The 16,674-nt window shown below is 24.5% G+C and overlaps 1 protein-coding gene across 1 annotated transcript in view; it reads left to right on the forward strand.

Moving 5' to 3' along the window:
* LOC129606595 (protein vein) overlaps window positions 1-16,674 on the forward strand; it is a 180,458-nt gene that overhangs the window by 154,479 nt on the left and 9,305 nt on the right. Inside the window, exons 4-6 of the mRNA XM_055516987.1 lie at window positions 7,997-8,189; window positions 8,832-8,953; window positions 9,272-9,392. Coding sequence (XP_055372962.1) covers window positions 7,997-8,189; window positions 8,832-8,953; window positions 9,272-9,392 — 436 coding nt within the window. The remainder of the gene's footprint in view (window positions 1-7,996; window positions 8,190-8,831; window positions 8,954-9,271; window positions 9,393-16,674) is intronic.

The raw sequence follows: 16,674 nt of genomic DNA on the forward strand, positions 1-16,674 counted from the left end.
CTATCCAATCGTATATACTGTTTATTTTACTATACAATAATCCTGAGCGATTATCATATTAAAATGGGAATTATTATAAAATGATAATTAACAATATCGTGAAATTATTTTTTCTTTTGTTGATTTTGGTCTGTAATTTTTTAAAATTTCATTCGTTCTTGATCTCCCACAATCTCGTACTAAATAATTGTTGTTCCAGATAAAAAATAACTCGAGAGGTCTTTTACGTTTAAGTCTCCCAACAAAGTTTTGAGCCGCCTCGACGTTGCCATGTTGGGATAAAAGAATTTTATGATTGGCTGCTTGCTTTTTAATTTCGTCTTTGGCACTAGGGATCCTGAGATTTCTGCATATATCATCATTACGGAAATACCAGGAAGTGTTGACGATGTCTCGTAATATCTTATTTTAAAATGTTTGAACGCATTGAATGTGAGTCTGCGCAGCACAGCCCCACATTTGAATACCGCAAGCCCAGACTGGTTTAAATATTTTATTATATATCAAAGCTTTGTTGTATATTGAGAATGATGAACCTCTTCCCAGAAGCCATTTGAATTCTCTATATTTTTCTTCTAGATAGGTTTTTTTCTTCTTTATGTGCACCATCCATTTGAGCTTGGCATCTAACGTCATACCGAGATATATCGCTGAATTTGCATGTGGGATTATGACACTATTGATTAAGACTGAAATAGAATTATCAATTTTCCTATTATTGTAAGATCTACGTGAATCGATTTCACCTCGTTAAGTTTCATATTCCAATTTTTAGTCCATCTCGTGATTTCATTACTGGCTCTCTGTAATTTTTGACTATAATTACGGAATATCACAAGTATACAATAAGTACAATATTGGTTCCAATATGCTTCCCTATGGTACACCGGACCCAATATCTCTAAGCAAAGAATATTCTTCTTCTTAATTCGAAATACTCTATTAGTAAGGTACGATTCGAGTAGTTAAACATACTGCTTCGACAGTAAAAGTAAGAAAAAAATTAAATTAATTTAAATTTAAAGTGAACACTACGAATACCTAATTGGACAAATTAAGTGAATAAAAAAAATCGACCCTAATATCAATGACCCCGAGGAATAGATTATTACAATTTTTACGAAATTTTTCCAATTTTTACAATAAATGTAATATATGTATATATACAGCATTATGACACAATAAATTTAATTTGGAGTAATCGTACCGAAATTTAAAAAAAAATAATTAACTACATTAAAAACAGATGTGGTTTTCACATACATTTTTGAAGCTGACTATTTGCATTTTGTATATATTAATTTTGAATAGCTCTCTCTCTCTCCTCGATTACATAAGTTTCTGATAACAAAACGCATTGGCTTTAAAAATAAATGCCTATTTGAATGTCCGCTAACCGAAATGATGTGAAAATTTATGAACAGACGTAAAAAAATTTTTTTTTAATAATAAATGATAAAAAGTCTTAAAATGCAGCATGCATATGAATGAAAAGTTTATTGCAAAATAAATTACAAAAACAAAAAAATTCACACATAAAAATTGCAAAAAAAAAAGACGAAATATAAATTTCAATTAATAAAAAAGGAAAGGAATTAAAAAAATTTTTAAAATATGTGTAAGTATAGGTGTATGTAAATAAAGAATGCACTAAGTATATAATAAAAAGGTAGAAATAGTTCAACATTATACGAAATCTTAACTTATTGCTGAACAAATTAAAAATTAAATAAAATGCAGTCTTTATACACATTATACAAACGCTGAGTTTAAAAAAGCAAAGCAAAAAAAAATGGGGGAGTTCTTATTCTATTCTTATACAAGTATACGAAAATTCATACCAGTTCTTATTAGTGGGAAAAGAAAGTTTTTAATTTATACTAAAAGAAGTTTAAAAGTCTATGGCGTAAAATTTGCAAATTATATAACAATATAAGAATAATAAAACGAAAACAACAAAAATAAAGAACCATAAAAATGTTGAAGTAAATAATTAATTTATTACACTTGAATATTTAAAATGCAAAAAAGTGCATAATATGCAGAAAAAAAATAGACGTGAAAAAAGAAATGAATTGCAAAATTCTAAAATTATTTTACAAAATTTATCTATTGTCTTCCTAAAAGAATTTTTAATTATTTTTTGATTATATCTCTTAATTTTTTTTCTTTATTCTTATAATTGTTATACTTTATGCATTTCTCTTGATCCTTCTTCCATGTTATTATTGTGATTATAAAAAATTAATGTGTATTCCATAATATATTTTATATTTTACATTATATATATATACATTTAATGTTCATGTATTAAAATTAGTATATTGTATGTTTTTCACTAGTTTAATTAAAAATTAATTTGCATTTTTCATTTCTACATATGTATTTCGTTAGAGACTACAGCAGAAACTAATTTTAATATCTTTGCATAAATAAAATTACAGGAAGAGTTAAACAAGTCTATTGTAAGTCATATAGTAAACAAAATGACTTGCTCTTATTTTTTATTAATATGACCGCTGCAAGTGCTTTCTTACATGGTAATACTAATTATAAACAAACCTTTTGACAGAAGTAAAAAGAAGTATAAAAATATTAATTATGACAGTTTCTCATTTAAATAATCAAATTTCAAATTTTTAAATGACAATTACCTCAAAATTGTATCAAAATAATACTTGCTCCTTATTTTAATGGAATATTCTATTATTATATTATGAATAGAATTAAAGAAAAATTTGGAATTATATTCAACTGACATGCTTCCCATCTGACGACTTTAATAGATAGTATTCATTCGGATGAGATATAAGTTCGATTACATACTTTCGAGGTATCTTCCACATTCTTAGTTGAAAAGCTAAGAATTTATACATTATATAACAACACAATTGAAATTAACACCAAAATACTTATCAGAATCTAAAAATGGAGTCAGCTTTGGATCAGGTGTCTTCGGATTGAAACCCCCCCTTTAGGCTGTCGCGGGGCTTTTCCAGTGATTTTCCAGGCAAAGGTCTTAGCTTTCCTTATTTACTTGACCTTATTTATGTGAAAACACTCGTAGGGTATATGTGAACAAAACCATTAGCATAATTTCGGATATTCAAGCGTCGTCAGGTTTTTAATTCTATATAATATTGAATTTATTGTGGGAACTTAGCAGAATAAAATTGTGCTGTCGCGAATCCCGACTTATGTCGGTATATATATATATGGTAATAGGGGCGGTAATGAAGGGGCCGACGCTCTTACAAATGAATCAGCTACAATAGCATTGTTGCCGGCCTCCTGATTGAATATTGCAAACTATTTCGCACAAATTAGAACAGCCTGTGGACTGTTTGCTTTTAGATTTTGCGATGATGAAAGTAATACAGCTGAGCATATATTTATATGCACTTGGAAAATTGGCGTGCTTGGGGTGTTGACACTTGGACAAATCTGTAACTACATGAGGATTATAAGCCTAGCTGGTGCTTTATAAACGGTGCGATAGTACAATAAATGAATTGAAAAATTTATAGTTTTAACTTTTGCAATTCCATAAGATAGATAATTATGAACGTATTACGAAACACATTATAACATCCAATTTGCACTTATTTGCTCAAGTATGAAAAAGATAATTAAAAAAAAATAATAGAAAATTACCATATAGGTATGTTTTCATATGTATATGTAAAAATGGGTATGTGTCTCGTATTACTATGGGCTTTCCTGTTTTTTTTTGACGGATAAGTTTTTCATTTTCACAAGTACGAAATTTTTTCAAAATGAAAATATATATACCTATGTATGCATATATTAATGAATATAAAGAATAAAAGAACGCGAATATTATTTTAATATCCAAGGGCGATAAATAAGAAAAATGACATCAAATTTATCTATTAAAATATATGATGGAAAATATTTTGCACAATTATAACAATAATATTTCATTAAAATAAAATTAAAAATAAAAATAAAAGGAAAAAAATAATAAACACCCAAAATTTTCCCATGATTTTCATTTTTAACTTTTATTGTACAATAATTTTTAAAAATCTTATAATTATTACAATAAAATTTTTTATTATTTCTTTTCTTTTATTGAAATTTAAAATGTTATAATGTTCAAGAGTATATATATATGTACATGTATATATTTTCCAAGTACATTAATAATTAAGTTTATTTAACGAACTTAACAATATTTAATTGTCATATAAATTATAGATTTTATCATTTTATATGCTTTTAAAATTAATTAAATTATTTTAAAGAAAAAAATCATTAATTTTCTTAAATTTTAACTAATTATATATAGCTAAGCATTATACTTAACCATTTCTTATGTAAATTTTAATTTATCGAATTTAAAATTATCAACTTTTTAATATTAAAATTAAATTTATTCGGTAAACTGCTGAAGTATTGAATACAAATTTTTATATTGAATTTTTGTGCGTCATTCAAACTCATATATGCTTATAGTTGCAATGAAAATGATATTTTATTATAAGTAAAATTAAGATTAGTATAATTTCCTGACTTATACTTATGATTTTATCCTGTAAAATTAATTTATTTCTACTGTACTCGTATAATGCACCATCTTCCATAATTAAGAAAGTACACGTAGATAGCTGTTATGGTATAGTAATTAATTGTTTGATCAAAGGACTCTACATTGTACTTCAAACACGCTCTATTGTTGTCTAATAGAAATTGATTTCCAGTTTTTTGTGCGATGTTTAGGTTTATTCTGACAAGTTAAGACTACGAAGGCGGCATTAAACCATCCGGATAAAGTTGTGCCGTGTATTTTTGCATAAAAATACTCTGATAGATATTCCACACATTACATCGAATATTTGTATAAACAAAATCCTTCAGTGCTAAGCTAGTTTTATTTTGATTAAGTCACCGCTACTAATAAAATTCTATTGTATTTTATTTTCCTGCCCTTATCAATATACTTGAATTCAGATGGTTGTCTCATATGAGTTGAGGTTGTTTTTAAGAATATTTTTTTTATAACACAATTTCGTTTAATATTTTTAAATAACCAAGTAGTTTTAATTTTAAAATTAAAATTTACTTGCGATTTGTAAAATTAAATTTAAATAAATAATAAATTGGCACACAATAATTTTTTTTTATAACTTTTTAAAATTTTGTGTGTGTGGGGCTTTTTATAACGTTTTATTTAGATACCGCCTAATTTAAAAAGACTTTTCCCACATAAAAATAGTTAGACGTCCCACAAATCACCTCTACTATAATGTGATCCATTATGCAATAATATTTTATTTAATTTTCTTTTCTCTTGTGTCAAAGAAATTAAATATTATACAACAATTTGTCTAAATACAAGAAACTTCCGAAATATATTTTCATCATTTTTCTTTTCGGATAATTATAACAAATTATTTTAATATAGTTTTAGATTTAGTCTAATTATACAATATGAAAACTAGTCTAATTTCATATAATATGAAGGTAAAATATTTAATTATTGAGTGTGCGCATATAATTACAAAATAACCTGTTAATAAATTTGATTTTTTCCGAAACTTGATGACTATGTAACAAGTTAATGACAACTACACTTATTTTTCGAAATATTCCAAATACAACTTAAAATATTTAAGACTTACGATATCATAACAATAGTGCAAATTTAAAGTAAATATTAAATATGTATGAATGTATATGTGGTTCTAAATTTACCGCTCTTTAGTGAGTTTTGCGACAATAAAATTTCTAATTTGTTTTTTAATTTAGGAATAAAAAATATTTTGCAAAAAAATATGAAAAAAAAAACCGAAACCACTTAAAACAGAACGTCCAGTGCTTTAAAAAATAAAAATGCTAAAATATAAAAACAAGATACTAAAATACTAATTTGAAGCTACAAGTATATGGTAATATTTATTTGTCTTTATGATTTTTTTATAGAATAAAAAACCGTATGCGACAGTTTGTCTGGAAATTAATTAAACGTGTACGAGGTGAAATCCAAAAATTTTGTGTATTATTTCTTCTCGTCATTTATATTAAATTCACTACAATTTGCTATAAATTTGCGCCCTTTAACATAATAACACTAAAATAATGTAATTAACTTCATTCTTAAATGTGAGTATCATATTAATGTAAAACCATTCCCGCATAGCCAAGTAAAACCTTTATCAGTAACATGCTAGGTTACTTAAAAAAAGCATATTAGAATTTTTTGTTACTTAGTTTTTATTAAAAGGAATTTCACTCAATTCGCCAATATACACTACAGTTTAATTAAATATTAAAAGTTTGACACCTTTTTTCATTTCATACACTCCTGTCTATAAATTAATTTTGAGCAAGTATTTTTGGCATGTAAAAAGCGAGAGCGGGAGAAAAATTTATAACGAAATTTTTTTATTCAACTCTAATCAGTCGACCGCCTCATTATGCATCCACTAATACTTTAAAATAGTTGATTGCAGCCGTGTTGCTCCGCACGAACGCAATATCTTTTGTTAATGAAAATCAAATTTAAATTTTTTTTGATGAAAACTCGTACTTCTTTTATTTTTGCAAATTTGAAAAGAAATTTTTTTTTATTTTTGCTTTTTGAATTAATAGAAAAATTTTACTGTCCAAATGTTCAAAAAAAAAATTTTTTTTTTTTTAATTTTTTTATCATAGATAAAATCACGTTTTTATGAGTCAACCGCATCAACGATGCCTACATAGTAACACATTATAAGTGTATGTACGTGTTTTACTCTTTTACTTATTATATTTTTGTTTTGTTTTTTCTTATTTTTCGCTAGACTAAAATAGCAACTGAAGGATTCTTATTTTAGCGAATAGTCAAAATTTATTTTAATTTTTTTTTTTTGTATTTTTGGCAAATGTTTGGTTTCAATTCATTTTTTTTTTGTTTGTTAGTAATTTTAATGGAATTTCAGTAAAATTCAAAAAATTATGTGGAAAAATTTAAATGAAAACAATAAATTCTCATGAATTTATAGTGATAATTATTACATTATAACTTATAATCATACATATACACACATGTATTTGTGACAACTTTATCTATTTAAATAAAGCAATTATATTTCTTTTATAATAATATATTCGTATGTGAATAGAATAAACACACTTTTTATCAAATTAAATTTGTTTTGAAAAAACAAAAATTTATACGAAAATTTTTCGGAGCAAAGTAAATCTTTATAGGAAAATTCAAAATATTTATTTTAAAAAATTAACACGTACAGATACGATGCGGAAAGAACAGTAAGTCTATATCTTAAATTCAAAATTCAATGTACGAATGAATTCAATAATTTAAAAGTAACATTGTGATATCGTATATTTTAAATTGTAGAGGGTAACAACAGTGTGACGATCCACTTCGACTTATTAAAAGTTGAACCGCACCCCACATGCTGACAAAAAAAATTTACTTTCTTCGGCGCCCCTCCACTGCCAAAAGAAAACCTCTCAGAAACTCTTTTCTAACGCAAAACAAAGCTCCCTGTCGCCATCGCACTCGAGACCTTCGAGTTTCGGCTTCTCTCTCGATTTTTTTCCTAAGCTCCTCCCGGACCTGCTGTGAGCCTCCTCCGCCCGCGACGACTCCGGACTACGTGGAAATTGATCGAGTATGATTTCTATAACAGCCAGTCTTTCCGACATAATCGCTAGTGTCTGTCTGATACCCTCTCACAGGATTAAAGCGGCACGCACATATCAATGACATCGTCTTCATTGGCTCGAAATGTTTATTACTGAGATTTATAAATGTTTACTACAACTCATATATATTCTCACAGTTTTAAACAAAAATCTATTCATCAAACTTAATAATAAGAAATTGTTAATTATGCTATAATAATTACACTAGCTATTTCTAAAATATTTTCTATTTTAAATTTAAGAAAAATTTTTTAATAATGTTTTTAATATTAAATCATTTTTTCTTGTATTTTTTTCTATTATATTTTTTGTTCTATAGAACAGCGCGCCTCAATTAGATCTTTAACTGCAAATGCAAATGGTATTAAAATAGAAGGTGATAGACGAGTAAAGGATGGTGAAGAATTACGGATTATATGTCGTGTTAGTGGTCAACCACCACCAAAAGTAACCTGGTTTAAAGATAATAAATCGATAAGAAATCGAAAATTATATCAATTTGTTCACTTAAAGTAAGTATTTTTTTATATAATAACATATTCATATATCCTAAGTAAATATTTCATATATTATTATCAACAAAATTTCAATGAGCTAAAACTTTTAATTTCATAATATTCATGGCATTCGTTAAGAAGCAATGCAAGAGCGCACGATCCTCACAATATAGAAAAACCCGCAAAAAGATGTTCTTCAGAAAAGAGTAAACTCTCGGAATCTTGTTTTTAAACATTTTTATTTGTAGCAGAAAACATTATAACTAAAATAAAAATTCATTCTTATATTTTTTTTTCTAAAATGGTCTTGCCAAAGCCCTTCTGATGCACTGTTTTCAAAACTTACCTTTTAATTTTTGCCTATTCTTTGGATATACGCCGCGATATTCGTGACTGTTATTGTTGCATTCAGATACTTTCGATGCCATTATATTCAAATTTTTCTCCTTCTCTGAATAAAATTATCATATATTTGCCGGGAAATGAGGAGCCCCAATGCACAGCACTTACAACATTTATAAAATAATTATGCTTTTTAAGCAAGTTTTATTGTATTTGTTATAATGTATATGCATTTATGTGATCAAAACAAAAATAATCGAAAAATTAAATAATTATTTTTTTTTTCTTCTTTCATTGTATATTTTGGTAATTTAGAAAACGATCGGAACTTATTATCAAATCATTCAATAGTTCAGACGCTGGAGTATACGAATGTCGAGCAAAAAATAAAAAAATTCAAAAACCGGAGAAAAAAACAATTAAAGTTGAAGCCCTTAGTGAGTATAACAACTGTAACACAAACACAAGCATACACAAATTATATATAAATTGTAGATTACAAAAATTTTTATTTTAATTTTTTTATTTTTATTATGATTTATTAGAAGAAGCTTTAATACGAGCATAATTAAAAATTATATTTTTTTTTATATTATCATAATTCGATCGGAAACTTCCGATGCAAAATGATTATATAATATATTATATATTAAGCACATATATACGTACATACGCACAATATTTTGAAGAAAAAATTATAATAAAGAATATTTTTTGTTATTTTTCCGTATTACTTAAATATTAAATATTTTTAGGATCAATTTCTGAAACAACTGCACAAAGATCTGGTGATGAATGCGCAGCAGAAATGAAACAATATTGTTTACATGGTGGAACTTGCAAATATTTCAAAGAAATTCATACGTTTTCTTGCATGTAAGTTTTATTTATATTTTCATTTAAATACCCACGGTATTCAATCGTTCAACTAGTTGGTGTTCATTAATAATTAGAGTAAATACCTGTAACATTCATTACAGTTACTCTTACTCATCACCTAAATATTTTCTTGAATTACTTGCAAAAATATTTTTAAACCACGGGTGGGCATATTTTATACTAAAAACCCAACTCAACCTCATAGTAATTAAGATATAATTTAAAAAAAATTTTTTAAAAATAAATTGATAAATCAAAAAAGAGTAAGGAACTGATAGAAATTTATTTCACAGTTTATTAAAAAACAAAACACATTGAACTTTCCCTTATCATTAAATTTGAAATAAAAAAAAAATAATTTTACAAATTTCTTAGAAATTCTTAAAAGGACTAAATTTAATGAATCCTATCTATAATCTAAAACAATTTTCTTGTATTTAAATATAACACTTACAAATTTAATTTGAGAGTGCTATCCAACTTTATTTTTAGATAACCTTTATCAAATATAGAATAAACACTCTTTGCTTACAGAAAAACCCAAAAAAAAGCAAGACAAATTAACAATATTGTTATAGATTTGAATGTCAAAAACAAAATTTCTTAATGAAATTGAACTCAATCTAAATCTTTTCATTAAAGAAAAGGGATCATTAACAGATTTTTCAAGATATAGAACAACAAACTACTTATGTATGCGCCATAACATTATACAATATTATTTTAAAATAATTGATTTGAGTAAAATAATTTTTAATATTTTTAGGGTAATTATAACTTAAAATTTCAAATATGTTACGGCTATGCATGAAATATAAAAATATTCTTTAAAATATTGATATTCATAAGTCATAATATTCTCGCCTATTAATATTATCTTAAATGAATTTATTATATTAAATTTTTATTATCAATCACTTAAAATATCAACATTGTGTTCAATCACTTAAAATATCCTACACATCATAAAATTGACTAAATATTTTAAGAGGTTTTATGTGTTAGAAAAAAGAAAACATTATTAAAATCGTTAAAAGAGTCTACTTTTGTTATTATATATAGAAAGAAATGGGATCACAGGATAAAAATAAAACTATCATCAAAAATGTTGGGAAAGTACATAAGTTTATACATATGTATCAATGTATGTATGTAACTTGCAACATATTATTTAAAACTATCAATAAAAAACATCAAAAATTAATTTTCTTTTTTAATTTTTTTTTCTTTGTATCCCTCTCTATAAGCAGCAAGTTCAATAATCTATATTTGTTCTATATATTTTTAATGATAAGAATTTTGATCTGTGCGACATTAAAGACACATAGCATATTCATTTTAAGATTTCAATTTTGTAAGAATATTTCAAAGTGGAGTAATAAAATTAAAGAATATCTTTAATAATATGGCGAAGAAATATAACATATGAGAATTAATATGTATAACATGAGAATAACATTTGGTATATAAGAAATAATGAATTATTGCACAGAATTGTCCCACATTTTGGTTCGTTTTATTAGAAATTTTTTAAATTTTAGAACTAGAATATTATTACATAGTTATTTTTTTCTCGTGAATGATCGGCCATAATCGGGCAATCTGAAATATTAACAAAAACCCTATTAGCAAAATTATCACCTAATTTATTTACAAAATAAAATATTCAACGACTATTGTATTGTACACAATTTTGAAAATTACATATGTATGTATTCATATGTATAATACGTAAATACATATATATTCATGTAAAGCACGATTTGTTAATTTCTATTTAAGAAATCCCATGCAACATTTTTGTCCTACATAATTTAATTTTAAAATTTCATACAAATTTTGCTTTAAAATTTCAATAACATTATTACAACCCTATAATTGTATTTTAAACCGAAACATTTGCACTTCCTATTATCAAAATGTTATCAATTATTTTAGATACATATACATATTTATATTAACCTTCATTGTGTATATAAGTGCATACGTACTTACTTCAAATTATTAATGAAAGCAAGAATTTTTATTTGTTTGTCCGGAATAATGTTAAAAATTTAATTACTTTTGAAAAATTATTAATAAGAAAACAAAAACCAAATCCCTTTTTCTACTCACATACATTTTTTCTACATACATATGTAAGAACAATAATTTTGAAGCGCAAAGGGAATCGGCCACAATAACCGTATTGTGTTTAAACATTTTCCCTTTGCAATAATCTTCCCTTTTTTGTTAACAGTTGAGTTATTGCTGTTTTTAAATTTTCATTATAATTTGAAGTAATGAAGAAAAATCAAAAAACCAAAAAAAAAAAAAATTAAAAATAACAATTTGTGATGACAAAATTAAATTAATGAAAACAGAAAAAAAAAATAAAACAAAAAAAAAACAAATAAATCCTCATCCTATATAGTTACACTAATATAAAATATGTAGGTGTGTATGTACATATAAGTGTGTACGCATATTTTTAATAATGTATGTATAAGTACATCAACGCATAAAAGACAAATCATATATTAATTTATATATATATGTATATGTATGTTGTTTGTCATCTTGTAATCATTATGATATGAAATGATCCCCAATATCGTTCCGGACAATTACCGAAATGTCGTCTGTTAATATTGTCGGTATTCTTTTTTTTTATATTTTTTGATAATCTTTGAATAGGTAATAAAATTTACTAATGTCGTATAGTAAAATACAAAAAGAAAATACTTATTATTTTGTAAATATAAATATGTACATAAACATACAGAAATTTTGACATTAACTTCTTGCTTATATACGCAACAACAAACCATTTATAATGGTTATAATAATACATATACATATATACTTATATATTTACACATTTAATTTTAAAATAAAAGTTGTCTTCTTCGTATTTTCCAAACTGAATTTCTTAAACTTGAATCTGTGATCCCATTTCTTTCTATAATTGTGAATGAATGAGTTCTTCACCCATTTATTTTTTTTTTTCATTTTTGTTTTAAGTAACATATAGCTACTATGAACTATATTCAAAATTACATTTTAAGGGGAATAATTAATTTGAAATTTAAGCAAATATAACAAATAACAAATAAAAATATAATAATTAAATAAATTTTATTTTAATTATATGTACATATGTAATTGTACATAATAAATTTTATTGATTTTTAATTAAAAAAGTAAAACATGAATCCGTTTATAGTTCAATTTAATTTATACAATTTTAATTATAATTTATATTAAAAATGCAGCATAAATCATTGCAGAAAAGAACATGAAAACAAGAGGTGGTTGTTCTTCAATTATATTTATATATAAAATTTCTAATAAAGAAAGAAGAAAAGACTTTCCTCTCAGAAAGAACTATTAATACATACAAATTGTAAATTAAATGTGTATACCTGCTTAATAATATGTTAAGAATTAAGTAAACTTGAATTGATAAGAATTTCATATACACATACCTATACATAATTTAATAAGAATAATGAATAATAATAATGAAATATATAGTAATTTGTTTTTCCGAACTTCTTCATATATCACAAAATTATTTATAAATAAAAATTTAATAATTTCAATTTTCAACTGCATGAAAATTCACCCAAATTTTTTAAAAATTAAATGAGTTTTGTGCTTGTGTACATTATGTTTATTAATTGTGCAAAAAATAATTACCATAGTAAACCTGTATTTAACACTATTAACAAAAAATTTTTCGGTATTCACAATAGACCTTGGTTTGATTTCAATTATCATACAAAATTGATTTACATTACGTTCAATCAAATGCGCTCCTATACATATCAATGGCTTGTAGGGCAAACCCTCTATGTTCAGCATAGGAAAAATTTTAAAATATTTGAAATTTTAATAGAAAAAATCTATGTGCATACCAAACCATTAGTAATTTACATTATTAACTGGTACTGCTATATTTTGAAAAATAAAGTATCTTCTTTCAAGTTACAGTGCGCATACTTAAATATCTAAGTTATTTAAAAAGTTTTAAAATCTGAGACATACGGTTTTTCCAAAAAGCTCTCGATATACAAATATGTAATATGTATGTCTGCACATAATTTCTATTGAACCTCTTGAGTATGTTGAAAGGTCCGTCGGCCCGTAACTCTGCCGGAGTAAATATGTGATTCCCCAGTATTTCTCTTTTCCGACCGGTGCGAGTCCCGGAAGGTGCACTGAGGCCTTCTCATCCTCACCACCAAATCTCTCTCAAGGGCTCTTTAATCTAATCTTTAAACCTGCAATGCCCTCCCAATATACCGGTAAAGATTCTCACCTGATTTTTGCCTAACCCTATAATATTTTTGAATCGATTCTGGTCTAATCTTCCAAAAACTACATTTGTATTGCGTATAATAATGTATAATATACATACATATATATACAAAATAGATTTTTTTCTAGTCACACTTTTCTTGTCCTTATAAATATCAATTTGGCAGTACATGATAATAATTTAAAAAAAAAAATTTGAAACATAAATACAATACACCCTTATCTTTTTATAGTTGTAAGATTTGATTTTCCTCAAAAATTTTCTCAAACACACATACGAACATATCACAAATATATATACATATGTAAATACATATTTAATATACTATACATACATACATATATTTTTTGTTTTTAATTTTCTCATTTAATCACTAGACAAAACCCATAAATTATATTTTTATTATATTAATGCTCTTTTTCTTTTGCTTTTATTTTTATTCTTATTAGAACTTGTAATAAAAATTATAATACACACAATTCGTTTCACTTTTCACATTATTCTGAAATTTTGTATTCGTTTTTTTTTTTTTTTTGATATTTTCATACATACGTAGGAAAATTTTTTTTTTAATTATCAAGCGGATAAAATTAAAATTTTAAAAAATTAAAAATTGTATTTTACTATCACTTTTCTTCAACAGAAGCTTTTCATATGATCTACATGCGCTGATTTGATTCAAGTGTAACATGGATTCAATAAATAATTTTGTTGATTGTAATTAATTATGTCGATGAAATTTTTATAAAAGATTTAAGATAGAGAAATTTCTGTAGGCCCTGTTTCATATACATACATACACAATGCAATACATACGATTGCAATATATAAAAAAAAACAAAACACCACATTTTATTTTCGAAGAAAACGTCAAACCCAAAATATTCATCTCAATTTTATAATAATAATTATTTTATTTCAATTATTGCTCAAATAAAAAATATTTGTCAATGAATAAGAAATTAAATAATATTGTTCTTTTTCTACTTATTGGGAAAAGAAGCAAGAATTTTATCATGGTAATAAAAGACTATATAAACTTCAATTGATTGCATCTATGAATGACATTTCTATTGTGAATTCTTGGACTGACAATTTAACTGATCGTTGACAAATCGCCACTCATCTTGAAAATTTTTCATGACGATTCTAACAAAAGAATATTATACATTTTAATTAATAAATTTAATTAATTATAATTGCTTAATTAAATTATAATATAATTCCAAAAATTACCTTAAATAACATATTAAAAGAAAATGTCACGTATAAAAAAAATGTCAATCTTATATTAGAATAGCTGCATTATGTTTTTAATCCCACTTAATCTTAATTCCTGTCATCTAGAATACTTTGTAAAAAAATTTTTTTTTTTTTACAAAATACCATCATCAAAGTGAAAAATGAAATCTTAAAATAGATTATTTTTTTTCCGAAATACAACATCTTCTACAATTATATATGTATATACATATATCAGTCTCTATATATTTCAGCTTTCTTCAAATATGTACCTATATTCAGTCAGAATTTAAAATATATTTTTCGTACTGCATGTTTATTTCTCCTGGTTTTGATTTTTTGTTTAGAAAAAGAAAAAGCAAACCTTATGTTAAAGAAAACAAAATATGAAGAAACAAAATGTTAAAAAACACTTAAATATTATATTATGTTCATATTTCGATTCATGAAAAAAAAAGTGATTACTCTAGGAACATGCATTATGAACCAAAAATAAAATATTTCATAAAATGGCTTATAATTTTATTGTTTTTTCGTTTCTAATTGTGTTTATTTATAAAATTAATGAAAATTACCAATAATATAAAACAGGTTATAAACAACTGTTTTAAAAATATCCTTTAGAATTTCAAGCACAACTATAATTTTCGAACATGTTATTTATGCAGACTTTACAGGTTAGATTTATCGAACTTAAGCTAGTACTAAATCATACAATATCATAATTATTTAAATGAATTTTCTACCAAATGCCCTTAAATGATGATTGTAAAATATCTTGAACAAATAATGCGTGCGAATAACCTAAATTTCCTAAGAGAGGCATGACAATTTAATAAATCAAAGTAACATAATAGTAAAGTTGCAATTTCCATAAAATTTATGAATTTCAACTACAACACAAAATACCTTATAATTAGTAAGATTAAAGATATTGCTCCAAATATTTTCTGCTATTTCAAAATTTTGAATTTCATTTTTTTTATTTTTTTATTTTTTTGAAAAATGAGGTAAAATTGTATTTATATTATACAAAATTAAAAAATAAAAACCAAAATTTTCTTATTATTTGTTTATGCCTTATTTTTTTAAGTACAAAGTATACTTATAATACGGATTCATACTATAATATTGTAACATATATACATGCATACATATATGTTTACAATTATTCCATTTATAAGTACTTACATACATATATACATACATATATGCATAAAAATAAATAATGGCGCCGGCCGCAACCGCCGTTTTAATTTTAAGTTCATTGGTTTTAATATTTTGTTGTTTTTCAAATAAATTTATATATGTATACTTATATACTTTACTATAAACAAAAATATAAAATTAAACATTTTGTATATCTAAATTATATATATGTCATATGTATGACATTTGTAAATCTATATAACTTCAGTATGTTACATAAATAATAAAATATGCACTTTATGAAAGTTTAAGTAAAAAAGGCAAAATAATACGAAAAACTTGGGCATAAATAAGATTAAATGAAAATTCTAGATAAATATTACATATGTATAACATATCCAATTAAACTATATTATTTTAAGGATTAACATTATAAAATAATAAATTAAATTCTCTGACAATTTATTCTCGGATAAATAACCTCATTTTTTTTGTCAATTTTTAATAATAATTTTTATATAATTCTGTTGAAAATTGTTAAAATTAGTTTAGAAATTCCTTATTTACACAATAATATCAAATAAA

This window comes from Condylostylus longicornis, unplaced genomic scaffold (genome assembly GCF_029603195.1).
Source record: "Condylostylus longicornis isolate FDR11 unplaced genomic scaffold, ASM2960319v2 ptg000019l, whole genome shotgun sequence".
Lineage (NCBI taxonomy): Eukaryota > Metazoa > Arthropoda > Insecta > Diptera > Dolichopodidae > Condylostylus > Condylostylus longicornis.